This window comes from Urocitellus parryii, chromosome X (genome assembly GCF_045843805.1).
Source record: "Urocitellus parryii isolate mUroPar1 chromosome X, mUroPar1.hap1, whole genome shotgun sequence".
In the NCBI taxonomy this organism is placed as follows: domain Eukaryota; kingdom Metazoa; phylum Chordata; class Mammalia; order Rodentia; family Sciuridae; genus Urocitellus; species Urocitellus parryii.
The window spans coordinates 86,890,245-86,914,274 of record NC_135547.1 but is presented as its reverse complement, the minus strand read 5'-3'; the positions used below and the strand labels follow the sequence as shown (position 1 = coordinate 86,914,274).

General features: G+C 36.8%; 1 protein-coding gene across 3 annotated transcripts in view; it reads right to left on the bottom strand.

Annotated features, from left to right (window-relative positions):
- The window catches only part of Fam120c (family with sequence similarity 120 member C), a 126,261-nt gene that overhangs the window by 79,039 nt on the left and 23,192 nt on the right, over window positions 1-24,030 (bottom strand). For all 3 annotated transcript variants that reach the window (XM_026407410.2, XM_026407412.2, XM_026407411.1), the window contains exons 2-4: window positions 12,873-13,119; window positions 11,520-11,602; window positions 7,124-7,252 (exon numbers count right to left, since the gene is read on the bottom strand). In XM_026407410.2, coding sequence (XP_026263195.1) covers window positions 7,124-7,252; window positions 11,520-11,602; window positions 12,873-13,119 — 459 coding nt within the window. The remainder of the gene's footprint in view (window positions 1-7,123; window positions 7,253-11,519; window positions 11,603-12,872; window positions 13,120-24,030) is intronic.

The window sequence follows — 24,030 nt, the reverse complement described above, 5'->3', positions numbered from 1 at the left end:
AATTACTTGACATGGGTAGAACCAGAAAATGTTAACTCATGTGAATAAAGAAAATTGAGATGGCAATGTTGAGATGACACAGTGTGGTATTACCTAACAAAGACACTTTAAAAGCCATTATAGAAATATTGACACTAACAGGAAGACTTGAAACAAAGTCTCAGCAAAGAAAGAAAATATATGAAAATAACCAAATGAAAATTATACAACTTAAAAATACAATAAATAAAAAAGTAGAAGGACTCTACAGCAAAAGAGAGATGGCAGAGAGTTAATGAAGCTTATTGTAGATCAACACATTAGCCAGTATGATAAAAAAAGAAAAATAATTTCTTCAAAAAAAAAAAAAGAAAAAAGAAGAAGACATAGAAAGCCAGCATGGTGGCATATGCCTGTAATCCCAGTGGCTTGGAAGGCTGGGGTAGGAGAATCGAGAGTTCAAAGGCAGTCTCAGCAAAAGTGAGGTAGTAAGCAACTCAATGAGACCCTGTCTCTAAATAAAATGAAAAAAAAAATAGGGCTAGGGATGTGGCTCAGTATTAGTTGAGGGACCCCAAGTTCAATCCCTAATTGCCCCCCACAAAAAAGAGAACAGAGTATCAGAAATCTAGGGGATAACACCAAAAGGTCTAAATTGGTTCTCTGGGTCACAGAAGGAAAAGGAGAAAGAATGTGAGCAGAGAATCTATTTGAAGAAATAATAGCTAAAATCTGACCAAATTTATTGAAATGCAAATTTAGAAATTCAAGAAGCTCATCAAATTCTAAACAGAATAAGGTCAAAGAAATCTATGCCAGATACATTACTGATAAATCATGTGAAACAAAGAAGAAATAACACTAACTCTATATAATTCCTTTAAAAACAGAAGAGGAGTACTTGTAAACTCCTGACTCCAACACTACCCTGATAACAAAACCAGACCAACACAGCACAAAAATAAAACAAAAACCAAACAAACAAAAAACTACAGACCAGGGCTGGGGTTGTGGCTCAGTGGTAGAATGCTCACCTAGGATGCGTGAGGCACTGGGTTAGATCCTTAGCACCATATAAAAATAAAATAAAGGTATTGTGTCCACCTACAACTAAAAAACAAATATTAAAAACAAAACTACAGACCAAAATTCTTTCAAAATAAACAAAATTTAAAAATACTCAATAAGGGGCTGAGGTTGTGGCTCAGTGGTAGAGCACTCGCCTCACAAATGTGAGGCCCTGGGTTTGATCCTCAGCACCACATAAAAATAAATAAATAAAATAAAGGTATTGTGTCCAACTACTAAAAAATAAATTAAAAAAATACTCAACAAAATACCAAATTCAAATCCAGCTATATAAAAAAGGGGGTGGGGTGGGGTGGGAGAATAATATATCATGATCAAGTTTGCTCAATATTAAATAATCAATCCAAAATATTATTGGACTAAGGAAGAAAACAGTATGATTTTATCAATGAATAGATAAATTGCATTTGGAAAAATACACTATACATTCTGCAAACCAAGAATAGAAGACAACTTCCTTAACCTGAAAACATACATCTATAAAACCTACAACTAATGTCACATTCAATGACTATTGACTGCTTTCTCTAAAGATCAGGAACAAGAAAAGGATGTCCACTTGCAACATTTCTATTCAGCATCATTTGGAAATCTTAAATAATACAGTAAGTGAACATAAATAAGGGCATGTAGGATGAAAAATAAATAAATAAAACTGTGTTCATAGACAACATGAACAACTACACAGAAAATCCCAAGAAGTCTATCAAAAAAACCTTCCAGAATAAGAGAGTTTACAAAGGTCACAATTTATAAGGTCAATAAACAAAACTAAATCATTCCTTTATATCATCATTGAACAATTAAAAATGGAACAAAATAACATTAATGACAATACATGCCACAAATAGGAAATAAGTATAAATACTAAAAACCATATGCATGACATGCTAAAAACTCTAAAACATGCAGTTGATGAAAGAAAATAAACATGACCAAATAATAGAGGCATATCATATTCATGAATTCAAAGACTAACCAAAGCCATCTATATATTTAACACAGTTCCAATCAAAATCCCACAAGGATTTTTTCCCTATAGTTATAAATAAATAAAACTATTCTAAAACTTAGGTGGGGTTGTAGTTAAGTGGTAGAGTGCTCATCTCGTATGTGGAAGGCACTGAGTTTGATCCTCAGCACCACATAAAAATAAAAATAAAGGTATTGTGCCCATCTACAACTAATATATATAAGAATAAAACTGGAGAAATCACTACTCAATTTTAAGCCTTACTATAAAGTTACAATAATCAGTGTGCTGCTGGAAAAGGACAGACACATGGATCAACTGAACATAAGAGAATACAGAAATAGACCCATGCAATTTAACCAAATGATTTTTGACAAAACTGCAAAGGCAATTCAACAGAGAAAAGATGGTCTTTTAAACAAGCTGTGTGGAAACAGCTAGGTATCCCTCTGCAAAAACAAAACGAGAAAACGAACAAAAACTCCTAACATATTATAAAGAAATGAACTATAAGTTAATGATTTGTTCTAAATGTAAAATGCATAACTATTTAACTTCAAAAAGAGAAAATTATCATGCATGCAATTAGACAATGAGTTCTTCTTAGACAGGATACCAAAAGCATGATCCATTAATGATAAAAACTGATGGAAATTAAAAATTTTATTCTATAAAAGATGCTAATGAAATTAAAAAACAACCTGGAACCAAGGACCTGAACAGACACTTCTCAGAGGAGGATATACAATCAATCAACAAGTACATGAAAAAATGCTCACCATCTCTAGCAGTCAGAGAAATGCAAATCAAAACCACCCTAAGATACCATCTCACTCCAGTAAGATTGGCAGCCACTATGAAGTCAAACAACAACAAGTGCTGGCGAGGATGTGGAGAAAAGGGTACACTTATACATTGCTGGTGGGACTGCAAATTGGTGCAGCCAATTTGGAAAGCAGTATGGAGATTCCTGGGATAGCTGGGAATGGAACCACCATTTGACCCTGCTATTGCCCTTCTTGGACTATTCCCTGAAGACCTTAAAAGAGCATGCTACAGGGATACTGCCACATCGATGTTCATAGCAGCACAATTCACAATAGCTAGACTGTGGAACCAACCCAGATGCCCTTCAATAGATGAACGGATAAGAAAAAATGTGGCATTTACACACCATGGAATATTACGCAGCACTAAAATATGACAAAATCATGGAATTTGCAAGGAAATGGATGGCACTAGAGCAGATTATGCTTAGTGAAGCTAGCCAATCCCTAAAAAACAAATACCAAATGTCTTCTTTGATATAATGAGAGCAACTACGAACAGAGAGGGAGGAAGAGCAGGAAGAAAAGATTAACATTAAACAGAGACATGAGATGGGAGGGAAAGGGAGAGAAAAGGGAAATTGCATGGAAATGAAGGGAGACCCTCATTGCTATACAAAATTACATATAAGAGGTTGTGAGGGGAATGGGAAAATAAACAAGGAGAGAAATGGATTACAGTAGATGGGGTAGAGAGAGAAGATGTGAGGGAAGGGGAGGGGGTATAGTAGGGGATAGGAAAGGTAGCAGAATACAACAATTACTAATAGGGCATTATGTAAAATTGTGGATGTGTAACCGACGTGATTCTGCAATCTGCATTTGGGGTAAAATTGGGAGTTCATAACCCAATTGAATCTAATGTATGAAATATGATATGTCAAGAGCTTTGTAATGTTGTGAACAACCAATAAAAAACAAACAACAACAACAACAACAACAACAACAAAAAAAAAACAACCTGGAAGAAAATACTTGTAAACCAGATACATGACAAAGAACTCAGATGCAGAATATATAAGAAATTCTCAAAGCTCAACATTTAAGCAAACAAATGAACTTTAAAAATGGGCAAAAGAGGGCTGGGGTTGTGGCTCAGTGGTAGAGTGCTTGCCTTGCATGTATGAGGCAGTGGGTTCAATACTCAGAACCACATATAAATAAATAAAATAAAGATCCTTTGACAACTAAAAAAATTTTCAAAAATGGGCAAAAGACTATTTTTCAACAGACCATTCACCAAAGAAGATACAAGCAAATAAATCAGAAAAAAACATTTTTATCATTAGTATTTGGGAAAAGGAAATTAAAACTGTAATGAGGGGTAGAAGTGTGGCTCAGTGGTAAAATGTTTGTGGCTCAGTGCCCAGCATGTTTGAGGCCCTGAATTCTTTTCTGGTAAGATAAAATAAAAATAAGTTAAATGGGGGGCTGTGGCTGCGGCTCAGTGGTAAAGTACTTGCCTAGCACATGTGAGGCACTGGGTTTGATCCTCAACACCACATAAAAAGAAATAAAATAAAGATTAAAAAATGCATATAATAAAAAAATTATTTCAATGGCTGGGCATGGTGGCACGCACCTGTAATTCCAGTGACTTGAAAAGTCAGCTTCAATTACTCAGCAAGATCTAAACAATTTAGACCTTATATCAAGATAAAAATAAAAAGGACTAGGGATGTGGCTAAGTGGTTAAATATACCTGTGTTCAATCCCAAGTACCAAAATAATAATAAGTAAATAAGAGATGTGTGGTGACATACACCTATAACCCAGGGGCTTAGGCAGGAGGATCACAAATTCAAAGTGAGCCACAGCAACTTAACAAGGCCCTAACTAAGCAAGACCCTGTCTCAAAAATAAAAAAATAAAAAATAAAAAAAGGGCTGGGGCGGTAGCCCAGTGGTTAAACACTCCTGAGTTCACTCCTTGGTATCAAGAAAAAAAATAAATGCATTTTAAAAATTACTGATCAAGCACTGGTAAAAAAGGAATAGTGACTGGTTTAGCAAGGTCTTTACAAATTTAAACATATGCTTACCATATGACACAAAAATTCCACTCCCAGATATGTACTAATGTCCACACAAAAACCTGTGTACAACTATTTATAGCTTTTGTATTCATAATCACCAAAATTATAATCAATCTAAATAGGGGCTGGGGATATAGCTCAGTTGTTAGAGTACTTGCCTAGCATGTACAAGTCCCCGGGTTCAATCTCCAGCCCCCCCTCAAAAAAAACCACAATAACCTAAATAACCTTTAGGAGTGAATGAATAAAAAAACATGTGGTATATCCATACAACAAATATTACTCAACAATAAAAAGGAACAAATTATTGACATGTGTAACATGCAACAACTCAGCATTATATTGAATGAATTTTTTTTTTGAATTTTTAATATTTTTATTTTTTAGTTCTTGGCGGACACAACATCTTTGTTGGTATGTGGTGCTGAGGATCGAACCCGGGCTGCACGCATGCCAGGCGAGCGCGCTACCGCTTGAGCCACATCCCCAGCCCTTGAATGAATTTTATATTGAATAAAAGAAATCTCAAAAGATTATCTACTGTATGACTGATTCCATTCATATGACATTTCCAGAATACAAAACTTCAGTGACAGAGAATAACTGATGGTGCCATGGGTTTGGGATAGGCTTGAGTGTTCTTACAAAAAGATAATCAATTTGCTAAAAATAAAACCAACATATTTTCATAATTTTTAGTTTAATTTTGTTAGGATAAAATTCCAATTGAAGCCTGACACAGTGGCACACACCTGGAATCCCAGCAACTCAGGCAGCTGAGGCAGGAGGATCGTGAGTTCAAAGCCAGCCTCAGCAAAAAAGAGGTGCTGAGCAACTCAGTGAGACCCTGTCTCTAAATCAATTACAAAATAGGGCTGCAGATGTGGCTCAGTGGTTAAGTGTCCCCGAGTTCAATTTCGCAGTACCAAAAAAAAAAAAAAAAAAAAAAATCCCAATTGAGTCCTTTCTCCCATAAATAACCATGAAATTTTGATTCATGATTTAGTGCACTCATTTTAAGTGTCTTTTTCATTACCCATTTAATCCTCCACTAAGTAAGACCTCCTTTATGTTAAAATTTACATAAAAAATGGCTGGGTTGGGCTGGGGATGTGGTTTAAGCGGTAATGTGCTCGCCTGGCATACGCTGGGCGCAGGGTTCAATCCTCAGCAGCACATAAAATAAAGATGTTGTGTCCACCGAAAACTGAAAAATAAATATTAAAAAAAATTCTCTCTCTCTCTCTCTCTCTTAAAAAAAATGGCTGGGCAACTTCACTTAGCATTATCTTCTCTAACTCCATCCATTTACCTGCAAATGCCATTATTTTATTCTCTCTTATTGCTGAGTAATATTCCATTGTGTATATATGCCACATTTTTTAATCCATTCATCTACTGAAGGCCATTTAGGTTGGTTCCATAGTTTAGCTATTGTGAATTGTACTGCTATAAACATTGATGTGGCTGTGTCCCTGTAGTATGCTGTTTTTAAGTCTTTTGGGTATAGAACGAGGAGAGGGATAGCTGGTTCAAATGGTGGTTCCATGGGAGGAATAGACAAACTCTAGATAGGGCAGAGGGGTTGGAGGGGAAGGGAGGGGGCATGGGGTTAGAAATGATGGTGGAACGTGATGATCATTATTATCCAAAGTACATGTATGAAGACACGAATTAGTGTGAATATACTTTGTATACAACCAGAGATATGAAATATTGTGCTCTATATGTGTAATAAGAATTGTAATGCATTCCACTGTCATATATAAATAAATAAAACGGAAGCAAATATTGGCTTAAAAAATGGCTGGGGATGTAGGTCTGTGGTAGAGAATTTGCCTTGCATATAGGAGGCCCTAAGTTTGATCCTCCGTACTGGAAAAAATTGATTAGAAGGAGATATGTCAGATTAATTTAAACAATTCACTTAAAATATCACTACATAGAAACTGGTAATGGTATTTTAAGTTAATTTTTTCCCTTATGTATTGTATTTTCTAGAGGGATTATTTTACGTTAATCATCAGTTAAAAAAAAAACCCTTTCAATCCAAGCCTAATAATATTCTAAAGGAAATGAAATTTGGGGGCTTTAATCTATAAGATCGGAGGAGACAAGCAAAGAGAAGTTATATGTCATTGAAAACAACAGGAGACTTGCTGGTGTTGCTGGAGAAATTAAGACAACTGTCAATTCTTAGGAAAGAGAAGGCTAGCTCACCTGAGATTGTTTGAAAACATCCTTCCCAACCACATCCAGGTTTGAAGGGTCTTTGATAGAACTAACATACTCAGAAACAGCCTTGATCACCACATCACAGGGTGGAAGAACCAGTTGATGAGCTCGAACCTAGAAAAGGCAAGATAAAGAATGGTTACTAGTGTCAAGATGGATCACTAAACAGGACGTAGTAATTCAACCCTGTAATCCCAGGTACTTGGGAGGCTGAGGAAGGAGGATTGTAAGTTTGAGAGCAGCTTCAGCAATTTATCAAGTCCATGTCTCACAATTTTAAAAGATCTAAGGATGTAACTCAGTGGTAGATTTTCCCTGAGTTCAATCACAAGTGCCATAGATTTTTTTTTTTTTCAGGAAAAGATGGATCATTTAGAAAAAAGTTAGGTGGGGATGAGATATGGAATTAAATAAATCACTGAGATAGTTAAACTACATTTAAAATAGTTTTTTTTTTCTCCCCTTATTCTCAGTACAAAGGACCTGGAAAAGATTGGAAAAATATAAAGACATAAAAACATACCATATTTAATCCTACTACATAAATAAAAATTGTCTGATGACACTGCCATAATCAGCTAGTTCTCTTTCATGAGATGTTTTATCTGCTTCCAACTTTTTACAAAATATCTTTATTTATTTTTATGTGGTGTTGAGGATCAAACCCAGTGCCTCACTCATGCAAGGCAAGCGCTCTACCATTGAGCTACAGCCCCAGCCCTGTTTCCAACTTTTTGTTATTAAAAGAAATGTTACAATGTGTGGATCATCTTTGGATCCTGATTTGAATTAATCACAAAAATGCCCTTTTGAGATAATCAGTAAAACCTGAAAATGGACTAGATGTTAGATTATACCAAGAGATTAGCATTGTCTGTTAGTGATAATGGCAGTGTGCTTGTGTAAGAAAATGCTCAAGTTCTTTAGTGATATATATACCAAAGAATGTGGGGTTGAAATAACATGAATTATGGCATTTTGCTTTAAAATACACACTATACACACACACACACACATACACATATATATACACATATACATATATATATCAACAACAAATCCCAGCAATGTTAGCAAAATCTTATTTACATAACTTTTTCAGTACTGGGGATGGAATATGGGGTTTCACACATGATAGGTAAGTGCTCTACCTCTAAGCTACATCCCCAGCTCTTTTAAAATTTTTTGGTGCCAAGGATTGAACACAAGGGCATTTAACCATTGAGCCACATCCCCAGACCTTTTTTGTTTTTATTTTATGTTTTTTGGTACCAGGGATTGAACTCAGGGTCACTTAACTACTATGCCACATTCCCAGCCCTATTTAGTATTTTATTTAGAGACAGGGTCTGAGTTGCTTAGTGCCTCACTTTTGCTGGGGCTGGCTTTGAACTCGAGATCCTCCTGCCTCAACCTCCTGAGCCACTGGGATTACAAGTGTGCGTCACCATGCCTGTCCCGTTTTTAATTTTCATTTTCTTTTTAATTTTTTTTAGCTGAACATGGACATAATACCTTTGTTTTACTTATCTATTTTATGTGGTGCTGAGAACCAAACCCAGTAGCTCACATGTGCAGCACAAGCGCTCTACCACTGAGCCACAACCCCCCAAATTTTAAAATTTTGAGTCAGGATCTTAATAAGTTGTTTAGGGCCTCGCTAAGTTTCTGAGGCTGGCTTCAAACTTATGATTCTCCTGACTCAGCTTACCCAGTTGTTGGGATTACAGGTGTGTGCCACAAAGCCCAGCCTTTCTAGCCCTTTATAAAATTTCATTTTGAGACAGGTCCTCACTAAATTGCACAGGCTGGCCTTGAACTTGCAATATTCCTGTCTCAGCCTCCCGAGTAACTAGGATTACAGGCATGTGTCACTTGAAATAGGCTTGATACTTGAAAATGTTTTAAAGAAAAATTTTGATGCTATGATGAAATGTGGGTGTGACTTATTGCCCACTTTCCAATTAATTATAAGCTTATTCAAATGGTAATTACTGAATTAGAGTATAATGTTCTTAAATGCTTTGATAAAAACTGTTTTGACAAAATGATGTACCATTTTTTCCCTTTAAAAAATATTTACTGCACACTATGTGCTAGTACTGCTCTAAGTACCAAGGACATGGCAGTGAACAAGAAACACAAATTTCTGCCCATGTGGGAGCTTAAATTCTAGTATAAGTGTGTTGGTATGGGGTGAGGGGAGTCAAAATTAATAAATAAGTAAAATATATAGTGTGCTAGAGGTAGATAAAAGCTAGGAAAAAAAGACATAAGTAGAGAAGGAACATGGAATTCAAGTACATGTATGTGTGCAGGTGCAAATATGTGTGTGTACACATAAAATTTTAAATGGGTATGTGTATAAAATTTAAGAGTGATCAGGAAAGGTCTTATTGAGAAAATTCTAGGAGTGAGGAAATGGCTATGTGAGAGTAAAAGGCATTCCAAGTAGAAGAAATGTCAAGTACAGAGGTTCTAACATGAGATCAGAGGTATAACAGGGGGCCAGACAGTATAGGGGTTTATAGAATGTGGTAACGATTGGGTGAGTGACATCTATTGATACACTGAAAACAGACTGGGGTGGGAAGACAGTATAGGCACAGAACCATCCATTAGTAAGCTATTGCAATAATCCAGGCAAGAAATAATGGTGGTGCATGTCTGTGATCTCAGAGACTCAGAGATTGAGGGAGGAAGATTAAATTTCAAAGCCTATTTTGCCTTAAACTGTCTCAAAATAAAAAAAAAAAACAGAAAAGGCAAGGAGTGTAGCTCAGTAGTAGAGCACCCCTTGATTCAATCCCTAAAAACTGGGGGAAAAAAGATGCCCATTTATATATATAAATGAAGATGTTTAGTAGATAGATATTAGAATTTGGAATTTGAGAGAGGTTAGAGCTGGAGGCAATGGGCAGAATATCATAAAGTCATGAGACTGGATGAAATCATGTGTGTAGATAGAAGAGAAGAAAACCAGGATAGAACTCTGGGGCACTTCACATTTTTAAGATAAGAGAATAACAGAGGACACCGAGATGCAGCAATCAGTGAGACAGGAGGAAATCTGAAGAGAGTGCTTTCCTTAAAGACAAATGAAGAATGAGCAACCATGTCAAATGCTGCCAATTGGTCAAGGAAGATGAAAACAGATAACTGGTCACTGGGTCTATTAACTTGGAGGTTACTGACAAGGTCAAGGGCAAATTCAGCAAATCGGATTGAAGAGAAAACAGGAGAGGAGGATAGTAAGCAGCTTAATAGTAGACAACTCTTTAGAAGACTTTGATATGAGAAGAAATATGTAGCAGTTTGGGTGTTAGTGGGTTTTTATTTTTATTTTGGGGGGGGTCAGTGGGGTTTTACTTTTATTTTTTGGTACCTGGGGTCGAACTCAGAGGTGCTTTATCACTATATATACCCCAGCCATTTTTTTTTATTTTGCAAGGTCTCACTAAGTTGCTTAGGGCCTCCCTCACTAAATTTCTGAGTCTGTCTTTGAACTTATGATCCTCTTGCCTCAGCCTCCTAAGCCGCTGGCATGCGCCACCATGCCCGACTTGTTTTATCTTTTAAGATGGATGTGTTTATACATTTGGTGGGGGAAAAACAATGAAGAAAGAAAAATAGATGATGTGAAGAAGGAGAAGAATTGCTATACAAATGCCCTTAAATTGGCAAGAGGGGATAGAATCTAATGTGAGTGGAGGGGTTGGCTTTTGATAGGAGCATGGACAGGTCATCCACAGTTAACAGGAGCACATGGGCACACAGATATATGCTGGTGAGGTAAGGAGGGTTTGGGAGCTTATGAAAGTTCTCTTCCCGTTGCTTCCATTTTCTCAGTGAAAAGGAAGGGGGATTATGTACTGAGAATGAGCAAATAAAGAAGTATTTAGGCTGGAAGAAAGAGACAATATGAAACAGTCATCTAGGAAAGTGAGAGAATAAGAGAAATACAATACAATCACAATCTTACACTACCACCAGAAGTGTAGGTGGGCATCAGTCTCAGCCCAGCCTTGATAGCAGTAGACTAATTTTTCAATATTTGCTTAACTGTTAACAAAAAAATATCATACTGCTCATTTAATTCACATGCCTGGTCACTAGAGATGTTGAACATCTAGTCATAGTATTATCGGCCACTATATTTCCTCTTTGGTGAATTGTCTGTATCAGTTCTTTGTTCATTATTTTACTAGTGGGATATTAGTATTTTTCTTTATAGATATGTATGGATTCTTATAAGGATATTATTACAACTAATTTTATCTGTATCTGAAGTGTTTTGAATCTAATGAAAGATAATTATTCCATCAAATTCTAAAACTTGATTACCCTCTAATGTGTACAGGCAGGAAAAGGGACACATTACCTTAAGGGATGCAAGAGGATGTTCTGGTCCCAAGAGGCTCCAGTGAAAAGCAGCCAAGTCCTCATCTGGGAGAATGTGGTTACCTATAAAGTACATTTGTCATTTATTGACTATACCAATGTTTCCTGGAACCCCCAGGCCATGAAAAAGATCCTGGGAGAGAAAATGACCAAATAATTAACATAGGTCGATATTCTTAATATAATAATTACAGTAGTGATGTGTTGATTACCTACTACATATCATGTGTATTATATGTATCATTTTTATAATATCAATGCATGATAGTATTATTTCCATTTACAGATAAGGAAACTGAGGTTTAGACAATTTTGGTCACTTGGCTCTAGGTATGTACATACCAGGATGAAAAGCTAAGTCTATAATTCCAAGCTCATTCTATTACCTATCATGTAGTTATGCTGCCTTTTATAATAGCAGCAACAAAATTAATTACTTTCCAATAAGTGCTGAGCATTTTATATCTCGTTTCATTTAACCTCATCAATAATACTATGAGGTATTATTATTCCCATTTCCCAGATGAGAAAATTGAAATGGGCAAAGTGTGACTTCAGTGATTTGCACGAGGCCTAATTCCAAAACTTGTGCTGATACTCTTAGGTTACTCAAACTCATATCCTTTGGAATTACAGAGCAGTGATCACATCTAACATAAATATGTTAACCTTTAGGTTGTAATTACTTGGAAAACCAATTCAAAACATAATCCACTCTCCAGAATTTACTTTAAATACATCCTTAAAAGACAGTATAATAGAGGGATAGAGGAATGGATAAAATATATGATAAAGCAAGTATTGTAAAATGTTAATGGTAGAATATAGGTGGTGGATATAGTGTTTTCATTGCAAAATTCTTTCAGTTTTGCTGTATTATGGAAATTTTCATAATAAAATATTAGTACAAAAGAAATGAAGAGAAAAAGAAAAATATAATCAATAATTTGTGTTCCTGATCTAAATTTAGACACTGGGAAAGAAATGCTAATTATCTGAGTGAGGAACCAAAATAACTAGGACAAATGAAACATTTAGCCTAAGATAGTACTCTGCATAAAACAGTTATAAAATGTAAAAAAAATAATAAGTTTTACAAGAATACAAATAATGTTTTGGAATATCCTGTAACAATCCATGAGTCAAACATTCTGAGTTTTAGGGTGTCCCACAAAGAAGTCCAAGTATCCACTGTGTTTTCTGCATCATGGTGTTTGGCATGAGAATTTTAAAAAAGATGAACCCAATGATGATAGGCTAAATCACTCAAGTTTTTAATCCTTAATAATGGAAGAGGACAATTTACTTGGACTTTTTCTTTTGGACTACATACCTAGCAGTGCAGCAAATATGGGAAAATTCATCCGCTTGAGGCCCAGCTGCTTGGCCACCTCCTGCATCAGAAACTGGTTAGTAGTAAGGTTCTTCCCATTCCAGCTCAGTTTCAGAGCATGGGAACTGTAGTAAGAGGGAATATTGTAGAGTGCATACTCGGAGTCATGGGCAAGAAGGCCATGGAAGCCATTTTCCCTGAAAAAAGCCACTACTTCCAAATGGTGATCTTCAAGGCTCTGAAAGACCTAGGAGAGAAAAAAAAAAAAAAAAACATTTCATATGCCACAAAACTGGTCTGCACTGTTATAAGTCAGGAAAATTTTATAATTTGATGAAATTTACATGTGGTTGCGCAGAATATATTTAAAAAGAGCAAAAACAAAACCAGAGTGTTCTCTCGGCCTAAAACTTGATTATTTCTATAAACAAAGACAGAATTGTACATGTGTTCACTCAAAATTCCCAGTATGTTTTACTTCTTTTATGAAAGTTGGCCTAAACTCTTCAAAATCAGAAGGCTAAAATTAACATGGTATATATTGCATAACTTTCAAACAATGACAGAGAAGATCTTTGTTAGAAAAATAATAAAACCATTAATTATTGCTCACAATCTATTATGTACTATGCATATTTTACCTACATTATCATCAGATCAGCCATGACAAGGTACGTTTGGATGAAAACCTCAGAATGAATGTAGAAACAGAAACTGACATTCATTTCTTTTTTAAAATTCATGCTTTTTATCTTAGAAGCAGTTTATACTGCAAGAGCACACACCTAAGGCACTTCCAACACAAAGATGTCAGAAACTTCACCCCATTTTAGAAATGGGGAAACAAAGGCTGTTAAGAGGTTGGCTGTCCCCAGAGTGGCATAATGAGTGGTAAACAATTAAAACACAGATTGATCTGACTCCAGTACACATACATTTTCCATTGTACCAGCACCTTTGTGGAGAGCATTTTTTGTTTGGGTTGGTACTAGAGGTTGAGCCCAGTGTGCTTAACCACCAGCTAAGCTCCCAGCCTTTTTTTTTTAATTTTAGACAGTTTAGACTTACTAAGTTGCTTCAGGCCTTGCTAAATTGCTGAAGTTAGCCTCATTCATTTGATCTTCCTGCTTCAACCTCCCCAGTTGCTGGGATTACAGGTGTGCACCACCACCACCAGCTGAGAGAACTATTTTTTTTTTTTTGAGTACCAGGGCTTAAACTCAGGGTCACTTGACCACTGAGCCACATCCCCAGCCCTATTTTGTATTTTATTTAGAGACAGGGTGTCACTGAGTTGCTTAGTGCCTCATTTTTTCTGAGGCTGGCTTTGAACTCATGATCCTCCTGCCTCAGCCTCCCAAGCTCCTGGGATTACAGGCATGTGCCACCACCATGCCTAGCTTGAGAGAATTATTTTTCATGGAACAGTGACAGACTGTTACATACCCCTCCTGTATGCACCTCTACTGCTACACTTGAAGCATATTAATGTTACCTATATATTGGCTTCTACAGAGACTTTTTATATGTCTGGCTCCCACATAAGCCCTAGTGCATGATAACACTAATGATGACTAACAGATACTGAATATGTATGAAGCAATGTTACAAATACTTAACATGCATTAACTTGTTAAATATTCACAATAACCTTATGAGGCCATAATTACTATTAGTATAACTACTATTAGCCCCCACCCCTATTTTAACTTATTATCTCCAAGGTAACACAATTATAATGAGAAAATCCTAGATGTCAGCTCAAGACCCTATGGACCTTGATAATTTTGTTAAACTCAATTTACCTGTTTTTCATTTAAGTTGTAAAGGGTTTATAATTTTCTGGAGTCCAACAGAAGTTTCAATGCTTTAAATTTTTGCTATGGAAAAAGAGTTTAGTTAGTGTTGACAATAATGCCACATATTATGTCACATAAAGGGAGGTACACTGATAAGCAGATAAGTGAAGCAAGGTCTATGTTATTTTATATTTAGACAAAGTAACCACCTAGGTATTTGGGTATACCTAGATTTATGATTAACTCCAAGATGTGTTAGGATACAAGTAGTTTTATGTTGTCCCCTGGTGATAGTTTCTTGCAGTTTATCAGTCACATAAACATCAGGAAAAGTGCAGTGTGATATGTTCTTTCATCCTAACAGGATCACATAAGCATCATAAACCATATTTTACAGATGAGGAAACTGAGGCTGAGAGAGGTTAGGTGCCATGCTCAGAGCTAGGAAGCAGTGATGTGTGTCAGATTAACATTAAAATCCATGTTCTGGGGCTGGGGTTGTAGCTCAGTAGTAGAGTACTTGCCTAGTACATGTAAGGCACTGGGTTCAATTCTTAGAACCACATATAATTATTTAAAATAAAGGTTCATTGACAACTAAAAATTTTTTTTTTGAAAAATCCATGTTCTGTTCACTACAACATCTAATCTTTCACTGGTCTGACGCTGATTATTCTACAATCCAAGTAATTTCTTCTTTTTTTCTACTGGTGATTGAACTTAGGGATATTTTACCACTGAGCTACTTCAACAACCCTTCTTACTTTTTTATTTTGAGACAGGGCTTTGCTAAGACTGGCCTTGAACTTGAGATCCACCTGCCTTAGCCTCCTGAGTCACTGGAATTTCAGGCATATGCCACTGCACCCAGTTCTACCCAAGTGATTTCAACTCCAGAAAGCCAAGGATTAATGATTTTAAACTAATCTGTTGGTTCCTAAGATACAAGGAATGTAAATCACAATAACCAGAAGAGCTTTTCCAAATATACTAACCTGGATCTGACCTCAGATCTGCTGAAACAATTTCCTGAATGTGATCCAAACACACATTTCAAAATGGTTTCCAAAAGGTTCTGATGCACACCCTCAATTAAGAATCACTAAACAAAGTCAATTATTCATGTATTAAGAGGGGCTAGGATCATGGCTCAGTGGTAGAGTGTTTGCCTAGCATGTGTGAGGCACAGGGTTTGATTCTCATCACTGCATGTAAATAAAGATCCACTGACCACTAACAAAATATTTTTTAAAAGAATAAACAAGAATGTCTAAAACTAATCTGCAGCAAAATTTTAAGAAAATCTCAAGGTTCTAGGTATAGAACTTCTTTCACTACACATTCTGGGATAGAATAATAAAAGACAACAGAATAAGAATATCACAAAACTGTCTTGCAATTCCCCAATATCCCACTCCTACCAGGTTAATTTCATAACCACCTGTTTTCTAAATTACTCCTACTTCCATCTTTGCTCACTTGGGTTTACCTACCTAGAATGCCTTACTGCCTTTCTTGCCCAGTGTGCTGAATACTTTCCATAGGCCCATATTATTCCTGGATAAAAATACCCAAGATATTTTCTTATGCTTGGATAATTTTTCTCACCTTCATTTTACTGCACTGAGACAGATGTCACTGTCACAGAATTAATTTGATAGTACCATCATCTCCAAGTTTTAATCTCATAAATTCTATCTTACTCTTGTGTATATCCCTCCATGGTCCTAATGACAGTGCTAACTGGTAAATAATAGTAAACAAAGGCCTACCAAGGTTGTAAAACAGAAAGCAGCCCTAGCAAATGAGAGGCACCATCATTTATTTAAGCATTTGACTTCTACAGTAGATGTCCTGAAGTCACTGGGAAAAATCTGACTGAATTGCTGGCTACCTCATCTCAAGTACCAATATTAGTTATCAGTTAGGTATCTACAATGTAGCAGGCACTGATCTAAACCCACCTAATTTCCACTAACCTCACAATAATATTGTGAGGCAATATTGAAGTGGTCTTCCCTCAGCCACCAGGATATATTCCAAGACCCCTGAGTGGATGCCTGAAATGGTTGATGGTACCAAGCCCTTTATATACCATGTTTTTATCTTAGACATACACACAAATTTAATGCCTTTTCCAACTTCACATTTAAATATTTTGACTATAACTCCTGCAGGTTAAGGTACAACAGCCAAACTAGCTTCAATTTCTTTTTCCTTCTTTATAATTACATGGATAAAAGGTTCATTTTTACTACAGATCTTAGCAACTTCAGAATTTTTTTCTTTCTTCATTAAGGGAAGTACTTTACTGCTTCTCTTTGTCATACATGAATTGCCAGCACCACTACTTTTGTGCTTTGGGGTCATTAGTAAGTAAAGTAAGGGTTACTTGCACACAAGCTCTGAGATACTCTAATAGTCAATCTAATCATCAAGATGATTACTAAATGACTAATCAACATGTAATTATATAGCATAGATACACTGGAAGAATGGCACAAAGTTTCATTACACTACTCAGAATTGTGTGCAATTGGGCTGGGGGTTTAGCTCAGTGGTAGAGTGTTTGCCTAGCATGTGTGAGTTTGATCTTCAACTTCAAAAATAATTGCCTAGCATGTGTGAGTTTGATCTTCAACTTCAAAAATAAAGGTTTTGGGGCTGGGTTTGTGGCTCAGCAGTAGAGTGCTCACCTAGCGCATGCAGGGCACTGGGTTTGATCCTCAGCACCACAGAAAAATAAAATAAAGGTACTGTGTCCAACTACAACTAAAACAAAAATAAATAAATAAATGTTTTGCATCCATCTACAACTAAAAAAATAATAAAAAAAGAATTGTGTGCAATTTAAGACTTACGAATTGTTCATTTATGGAGTTTTCTATTTAATATTTTTTGGAACACAGCTGACCACAGGTACCTGAAACCATGCAGAGTAAAACCATGGATAAGGGGGTGGAGACCACTATATCTCCATTTTACAGATAGATGAGACTCAAAGGATAAAGAACTTGACCAAAGTCACATAGCTAAAAATTGAAGCTGGGGGATGGGGTTGTAGCTCAGTGGTAGAGTGACTGAACCCAGAAGCACTGAGATCAATCCTTAGCACCACATAAAGATAAAGGTTAAATTCTTTAAAAAATAGTGAAGCTGGACTATAATCACAACATCATTAGTCATCAGAGAAATGCCAGTCAAAGCCATAATGAGAAACCAGTTAATACCCAGTAGGATGACCATAATTTAAAAAATAGAAAATATTGAGTATTGGCAAAGATGTGGAAAAATTGTAATTCTTATATATTGTTGGTAGAAATAAAAAGTGGAGAAGCCACTTTGAAAAACAGTCTGCAAAATCCTCAAATGGCTAAACATATATGAACCAGCAATTCCACTCCTAGATACATACCCAAAATAACTGAAAGGCTACATTCACCAAAACCTTGTACATGAACATTCAGAGTAGCCTTTATTCAGAATAGCTAAAAGGTGGAAACAACACATTTGATGAAAGGTTAAACAAAATGTCATACATCCACACAAGGGAATATTATTCAGCTATAAAATGGAAAACAGTACTGATTCTTGGAACAGTGAATGAATCTTGAGAACAAGCTATGTGAAATAAGCCACACACAAAAGACCACATGATGAACAACTGCTTTGTGTGAAATGCCCACAATAGGCAAATCCATAGAGGTGGAAAAATAAATTGGAGATTTCCAGGGATTAGAGTGAGAAAGAGGGAAATGGGTAATGGGTACTGGGTTTCCTTTTGAAGTTAAAAAAATGTTCTGTGGGGGCTGGGGATATAGTTCAGTTGGTAGAGTGCTTGTCTCTCATGTATAGTGCCCTGGGTTCAATCCCTAGCACCACCAAAAAAAAAAAAAAAAGAAAGCTCTCTAATTAGATAGTGGTGATATTTGCATAACTGAATATACTAAACACTAACAACTTATATACTTTAAAATGGTGAATTATAGGGTTGGGGTTGTGGCTCAGTGGTAAAGTGCTTGCCTAGCATACATGAGGCACTGGGTTAAATCCCCGGCATCATATAAAAATGAAAACAAATAAAAGTAAAGGTATTATGCACATCTACAACTAAAAAAAATATTTTTAAAATGGTGAATTATATGGTATACAAAGTATATCTCAATTTTTTAAAAACTGGAGGTAGGATTCATATTCAACTCTGTCCACAAAGCCCAAGCTCCCTAACCCTCAGTTTAATATTTGTTTAGAAATATTTTTTCAGTTGTTGATAGACTTTTATTTTGTGCACTACCTCTTAGCCCCAGCTCCAGCCCCTTAATACTTTTTTACTACAGAAAATTATAATCATACAAAGATCATAACTTTTAAAAAGTGGTACATTATGACCGTTCATAAAGTGGGTTTGATGACATATTTGCACATGCATATAATTTGATCAGTTTCACTCCCTAGTACCCCCTCTTTCCCTCCCCATCCCCTTCCTCAACTCTACTGATCTCCATTCTGTTCCACCCCACTCTCGCTTGCTCTCTCTCTCTCACATATACACCATATAGCACCTTCTATAAGTGCACTGTACATGTGCATGACCAATATCATAACATACTTCTCAATGACACAGTTCTCAGAATGTAACCAACAATAAGGAATAAATGCATGATTGTTTAAGAGAAAATCCAGTAACAAAATAAAAAGATCAACACCAATTTTCTTTTTTAAAATATTTTTTGAGTTGTAGATGAACACAATATCTCTATTTTATTTATTTATTTATTTTATGTGGTGCTGAGGATGAAACCCAGTGCCTCATGCATGCGAGGCTAGCGCTCAACCACTGAGCTACAACCCCAGCTTCAATTTTCTTAACTATACAAAAATCAAACATTTCTTTAGTAAGAACGCATAAATTATTGGCTAATAATAAGGGAAAAAAATCAAACATTTCTGTTTGGGAAAGGGCAGCGAATGTAAACTCAAAAGGAAATGACAAACAAAAAATCTGGAACTCATAGCACAAAGGGCTAATTTTAGAAAGCACTTCACAAAAAAGTAAACAAAAGTTTATAAAAATGATCAAACTCACTAGTGATAAGAGACATGGAAATTAAAATACTTTTCTATTTTTGTGGTACGAGGGAATGAACCCAGGGGCACTCTACTATTGAACTACATTCCAGTCCTTTTAATTTTTAAATTTTGAGACAGGATCTCACTAAGTTGCCCAGATTGGCCTTGAATTTGTGTGAGGAACACAGGAGGACTATCTCAGCCTTCCAAGTAGCTGGGATTACAGGTGCGTGTACCTAGTTACAAATAACATACTAGTGAGGAAAATAGGCACACACAGACACTGCTGGTAGGGGTATAAATTGAACAATTTCTAGGAAGAGCAATTTGGCAAAATCGTCCAAAATTAAAAATACACATATGCTTTGACACAGCAATTCTTTTTTTTTTTTTTTTTGGCGGGGGGTGGTGGTGGTGGTGGTGGTGGTGGTTATCAGCCTCCCTCAGCCTCCTGAGCTGCTGGGATTGCAAGCAGGTGCCACCTGACTGACCCAACAATTCTTCCTTCAGGGACTTATCTTTTAGGTACAGAAAGCACTTGGAATAACAATGCAAATGTTTAAGTTTGAACAACTACTTTTCAAGTATATAAAATATTCATTGCAACATTATTTATAATAGCTAATGACTGGAAACAACCTAATTAATTACACATCAATAAGAGGACTAGCTAAATAAATTATAATATATGCATATGATAGAATAGTACAGAATCATAAAATAATAAAACTCTATACATACATGTGGAAAATTTACCAGATATATTAAATGTTAAAGGCAAGATACATATTAAATTATAAAAGTAAAGGTTGGGAATATAGCTAAGTGGACAAAACTCTATACATACATGTGGAAAATTTACCAGATATATTAAATGTTAAAGGCAAGATACATATTAAATTATAAAAGTAAAGGCTGGGGATATAGCTAAGTGGTAGAGTGTGCTTAGCATGTATGAGACACTAGGGTCAATTTCACACATCAAAAGAAAAAAGCATAGGACGGCTGTGTCTTTTAAAAAGGTGTACATTTTGTGTAATGTGTATAATATGAATAATACATATTCTTATATATCATATATATTTGATGTTATATGTATAATATCTCTGGAACAATATACAACAAACTGATAATATCGATCACCTCTAGAAAAGAGAAACTAGTAGCTGGGGACAGGGATGGGAGATTTTTTTTTAACCATATATTCTTCTGAACCTTTTCAAGTTTGGTATCATGAAATGCAATACTATTCAAAAATAGGGACTCGGGTGTGACTTAGTGGTAGAGCACTTGCCTTGCATCTGTAAGGCCCAAGATTCCAACCTCAGCACCACAAAAATATATATCATGGTTGAATAAAAGCAGAACATACAAAGGGGGCAAGTCAAACAATGTAAGAGAGTATACAGTGAAAAGTATTATTCCTTGGTTTGAAGTACCAGTGATTGAACCCAGGGCCACTTTACCACTGAGCTATATCCTCAGCCCTTTTTTATATTTTTATTTTAAATAGGGCCTTGCTAAATTGCCCAAGCTGGCCTCAGACTTTTGATACTCCTGCCTCAGTCCCAAGAGTTGCTGAGATTACAGGCAAGTACCACACCTGGCTAAGTAACAGTCCTTTAATTTCTAGGAGATAATTGGCAGTTCTATGCACCTCCCATGAAGAGACTAATTTAATAGATCTTAGGGTCAGTCTGGGAATCTATTTTTAGCAAGAACCCAAGATGTTTTTCACAATGAGGCAAGTTTAAGAAGTAGTCACATCACCCAGCATGGCAATTTATTCATAGTAAAATACAACCTAGACTGGAATGCAACCATTAAATCCTAACCAGAGCAAAAAGAAACAGACTTCTAGCTACAATAACCTCAGAATAGTGAGAACCCTGTCTCCATTTTACATATTTATGATAATTACTTCCACCTGTAAGCAGATCTTCCAGTGCCTGGCCCAAACTGGTCCAGTTCAGTTGTTAACCTTGCAATTTTTTAGGAAACAGTTTAGGAAGATTAAACCATAAAACGTGCAAACAACAAATCAGAAAAGCAGTATGTCAGGAGCTGTTCTGGAAATACACACCCTTAAGCCCTGAGCAAGAGATACTTAACAATTATGTGTCCCTGCAATAACTTGGGCTTTACCTCTGCTTGGATACTGAGGTGTGGCTCCAGGAGTAGGTATCACCCAGTAGGGTTGAGTTACACTCACCCATTCCTTTGTAATCCTATCCCTTTACCTTTTTTGGCATAGAACCTCCACTTGTGTGTCCCCAATGTAAGAATAAAGAATTTCAGTGGCTCTCTCTCTCTCTTCCACAGATCCCCAAGCTCAGAGAGCCATCCTGGATTTTGAAAAGGTACTTCTGTGTATTTGCGTGCTTTCTTTGCCTTTTTCTTAAGTTATTGGAATAGTCAGATTTTGTGAACCCAGCATAGGTTGCCAGCTAGGATAGATGGTGATAAATGGAGACTCCACTGGGATGTTTTAAGGTAGTTGATAAAATGTATACAATTAAAGTATAGCCCTCTCTCATAAGAACGCTTTTTATGACTTATTGTGAAACTAACGTGGATTTGTTGTGTTCTGAAATGTTTAGATAAGAATTTTTGAATTTATGTACTGGAATGTATGTAGAGAATGAAAGGAGAGAGGAGAGATTGTTTTATTGGTGGGACGTTAAAATTCCAGAAGTTCTCTGCTTCTAAAAAAGTAAAGTATTTTTAATTTTTTTATTTGATTCTTTCTTTCTAGATTTATTTAGACAACTTGAATTGGGCAAATAAATCTGCTGAGCCTCTCATTGTTTCCTTACCAAAAATTAAAGTTCAGTGAACTATAACTCAGCTGTTCTCACACAGATGCAGGGCTCTAACCTGCCACTGGCAATACTTTTAACCTTTATATAACCTGGGCTGGGTGCCAAACCCACACCCCATGGTGCCAGCATCTGCTGCTGGAACCTGCTTTTGATTTGGGGGAATTTTCAGGTGCCCATGTGCTGTGAAGGGAGAATGCAAGAACGGAGGCACAGCTGTGGCAGCACTAATGGGACCCCAGCCCACTTATGGATCCAGGATTCTGTTGAGACATCCCCAGGAGCCCCCACGTGGTGCTGCCCTAGAGGGATTCAAAGCAGGAAAACACAAACAGGTCAGGCAAAATCCAAACATCTAGGGAAGTTTTGGGAGCGAAGTGTAGCTTTCTGATGGAGTTGCTGGCAGGGAAGGGACAAATTGCTGGTTTGCAACCACACTTTTGACAGCCCAGTGGGCAGGTGCCTCCCCAAGGCAACTGGCAAAATGCCCACACACGATGCGGTCCCTCAGGCAGGGAAAGGTGGACAGATCCAATGACCAACTATAAAGCGATGGCGCTTGGCTTCCTAAGGCTCGCCCCTGAGGCGCAGCCATGCATGTGTTTTCTCCCTGGGCGCAAGCCCTGCTTGGTTGGGATGAACACAAGCACGGGACACATGCTCAGACAATGGCTGAACGCCAAGCTGGCCCCAGCTATGTGTCCCCTGGGCACAGGCACAAGCCCAGTGGCCTGGGCGCGGCATGGGCAGAGGTCAGTCCAGCACCAGGGTCTTTTACCATGGGAACCAGATGTGGCCACAGGAGAGGCAAAGAAGCAGACAGCAAAAGGCAATCTTTGTTACCTCCAGCAAATGTGATGCCCTGGTGTTACCATGACAACTGTGTGCTTGCCCTGGCAGGTGCAATGTGTCCGGCGCAATGTGTCCTGTCATCAGCAACTGCAGCTACCACACTGTGCTAGCTTCACAAGCCGTGGACAAATCCCTGGGCACAACAGGGTTTCAATCAGAACCACTGGTAATAGAACATGAGAAACACATAGGACCTCAGGCAAAACTTTGGACTATGAGAACCCAAAAGAGTCCTCCAGCCACATGGCCAGGACAAAATGGCAGATTAATCTCACCTCCCACATTTTTCGTGGGCTACCCATTGGTCCTTCCTACCATCACTCAAGCTGGACTTCCCACTCTGCCTCCCAGCTTCCAACATATCCTTTCTCACACAGGCTGACAATCGGAATTAAAAGGCCTGCACCCAGCTGTTAGAAAATGCCTTCATAATTTTAATATATTCTCACTAAAAAAGACATCTCTTTTTCAGGCAAAATTGTGTTTCACAGGATTCTATGTTGCTGCTCCAATCTTAATATATTCTCAAAGCTAAATAATCTGATTTTTATCCCTTGACAGGTTTCCTTAAAAATTCTTTATGGCTGTATTATAAAGGAAAATTGCAGAGATAATGTT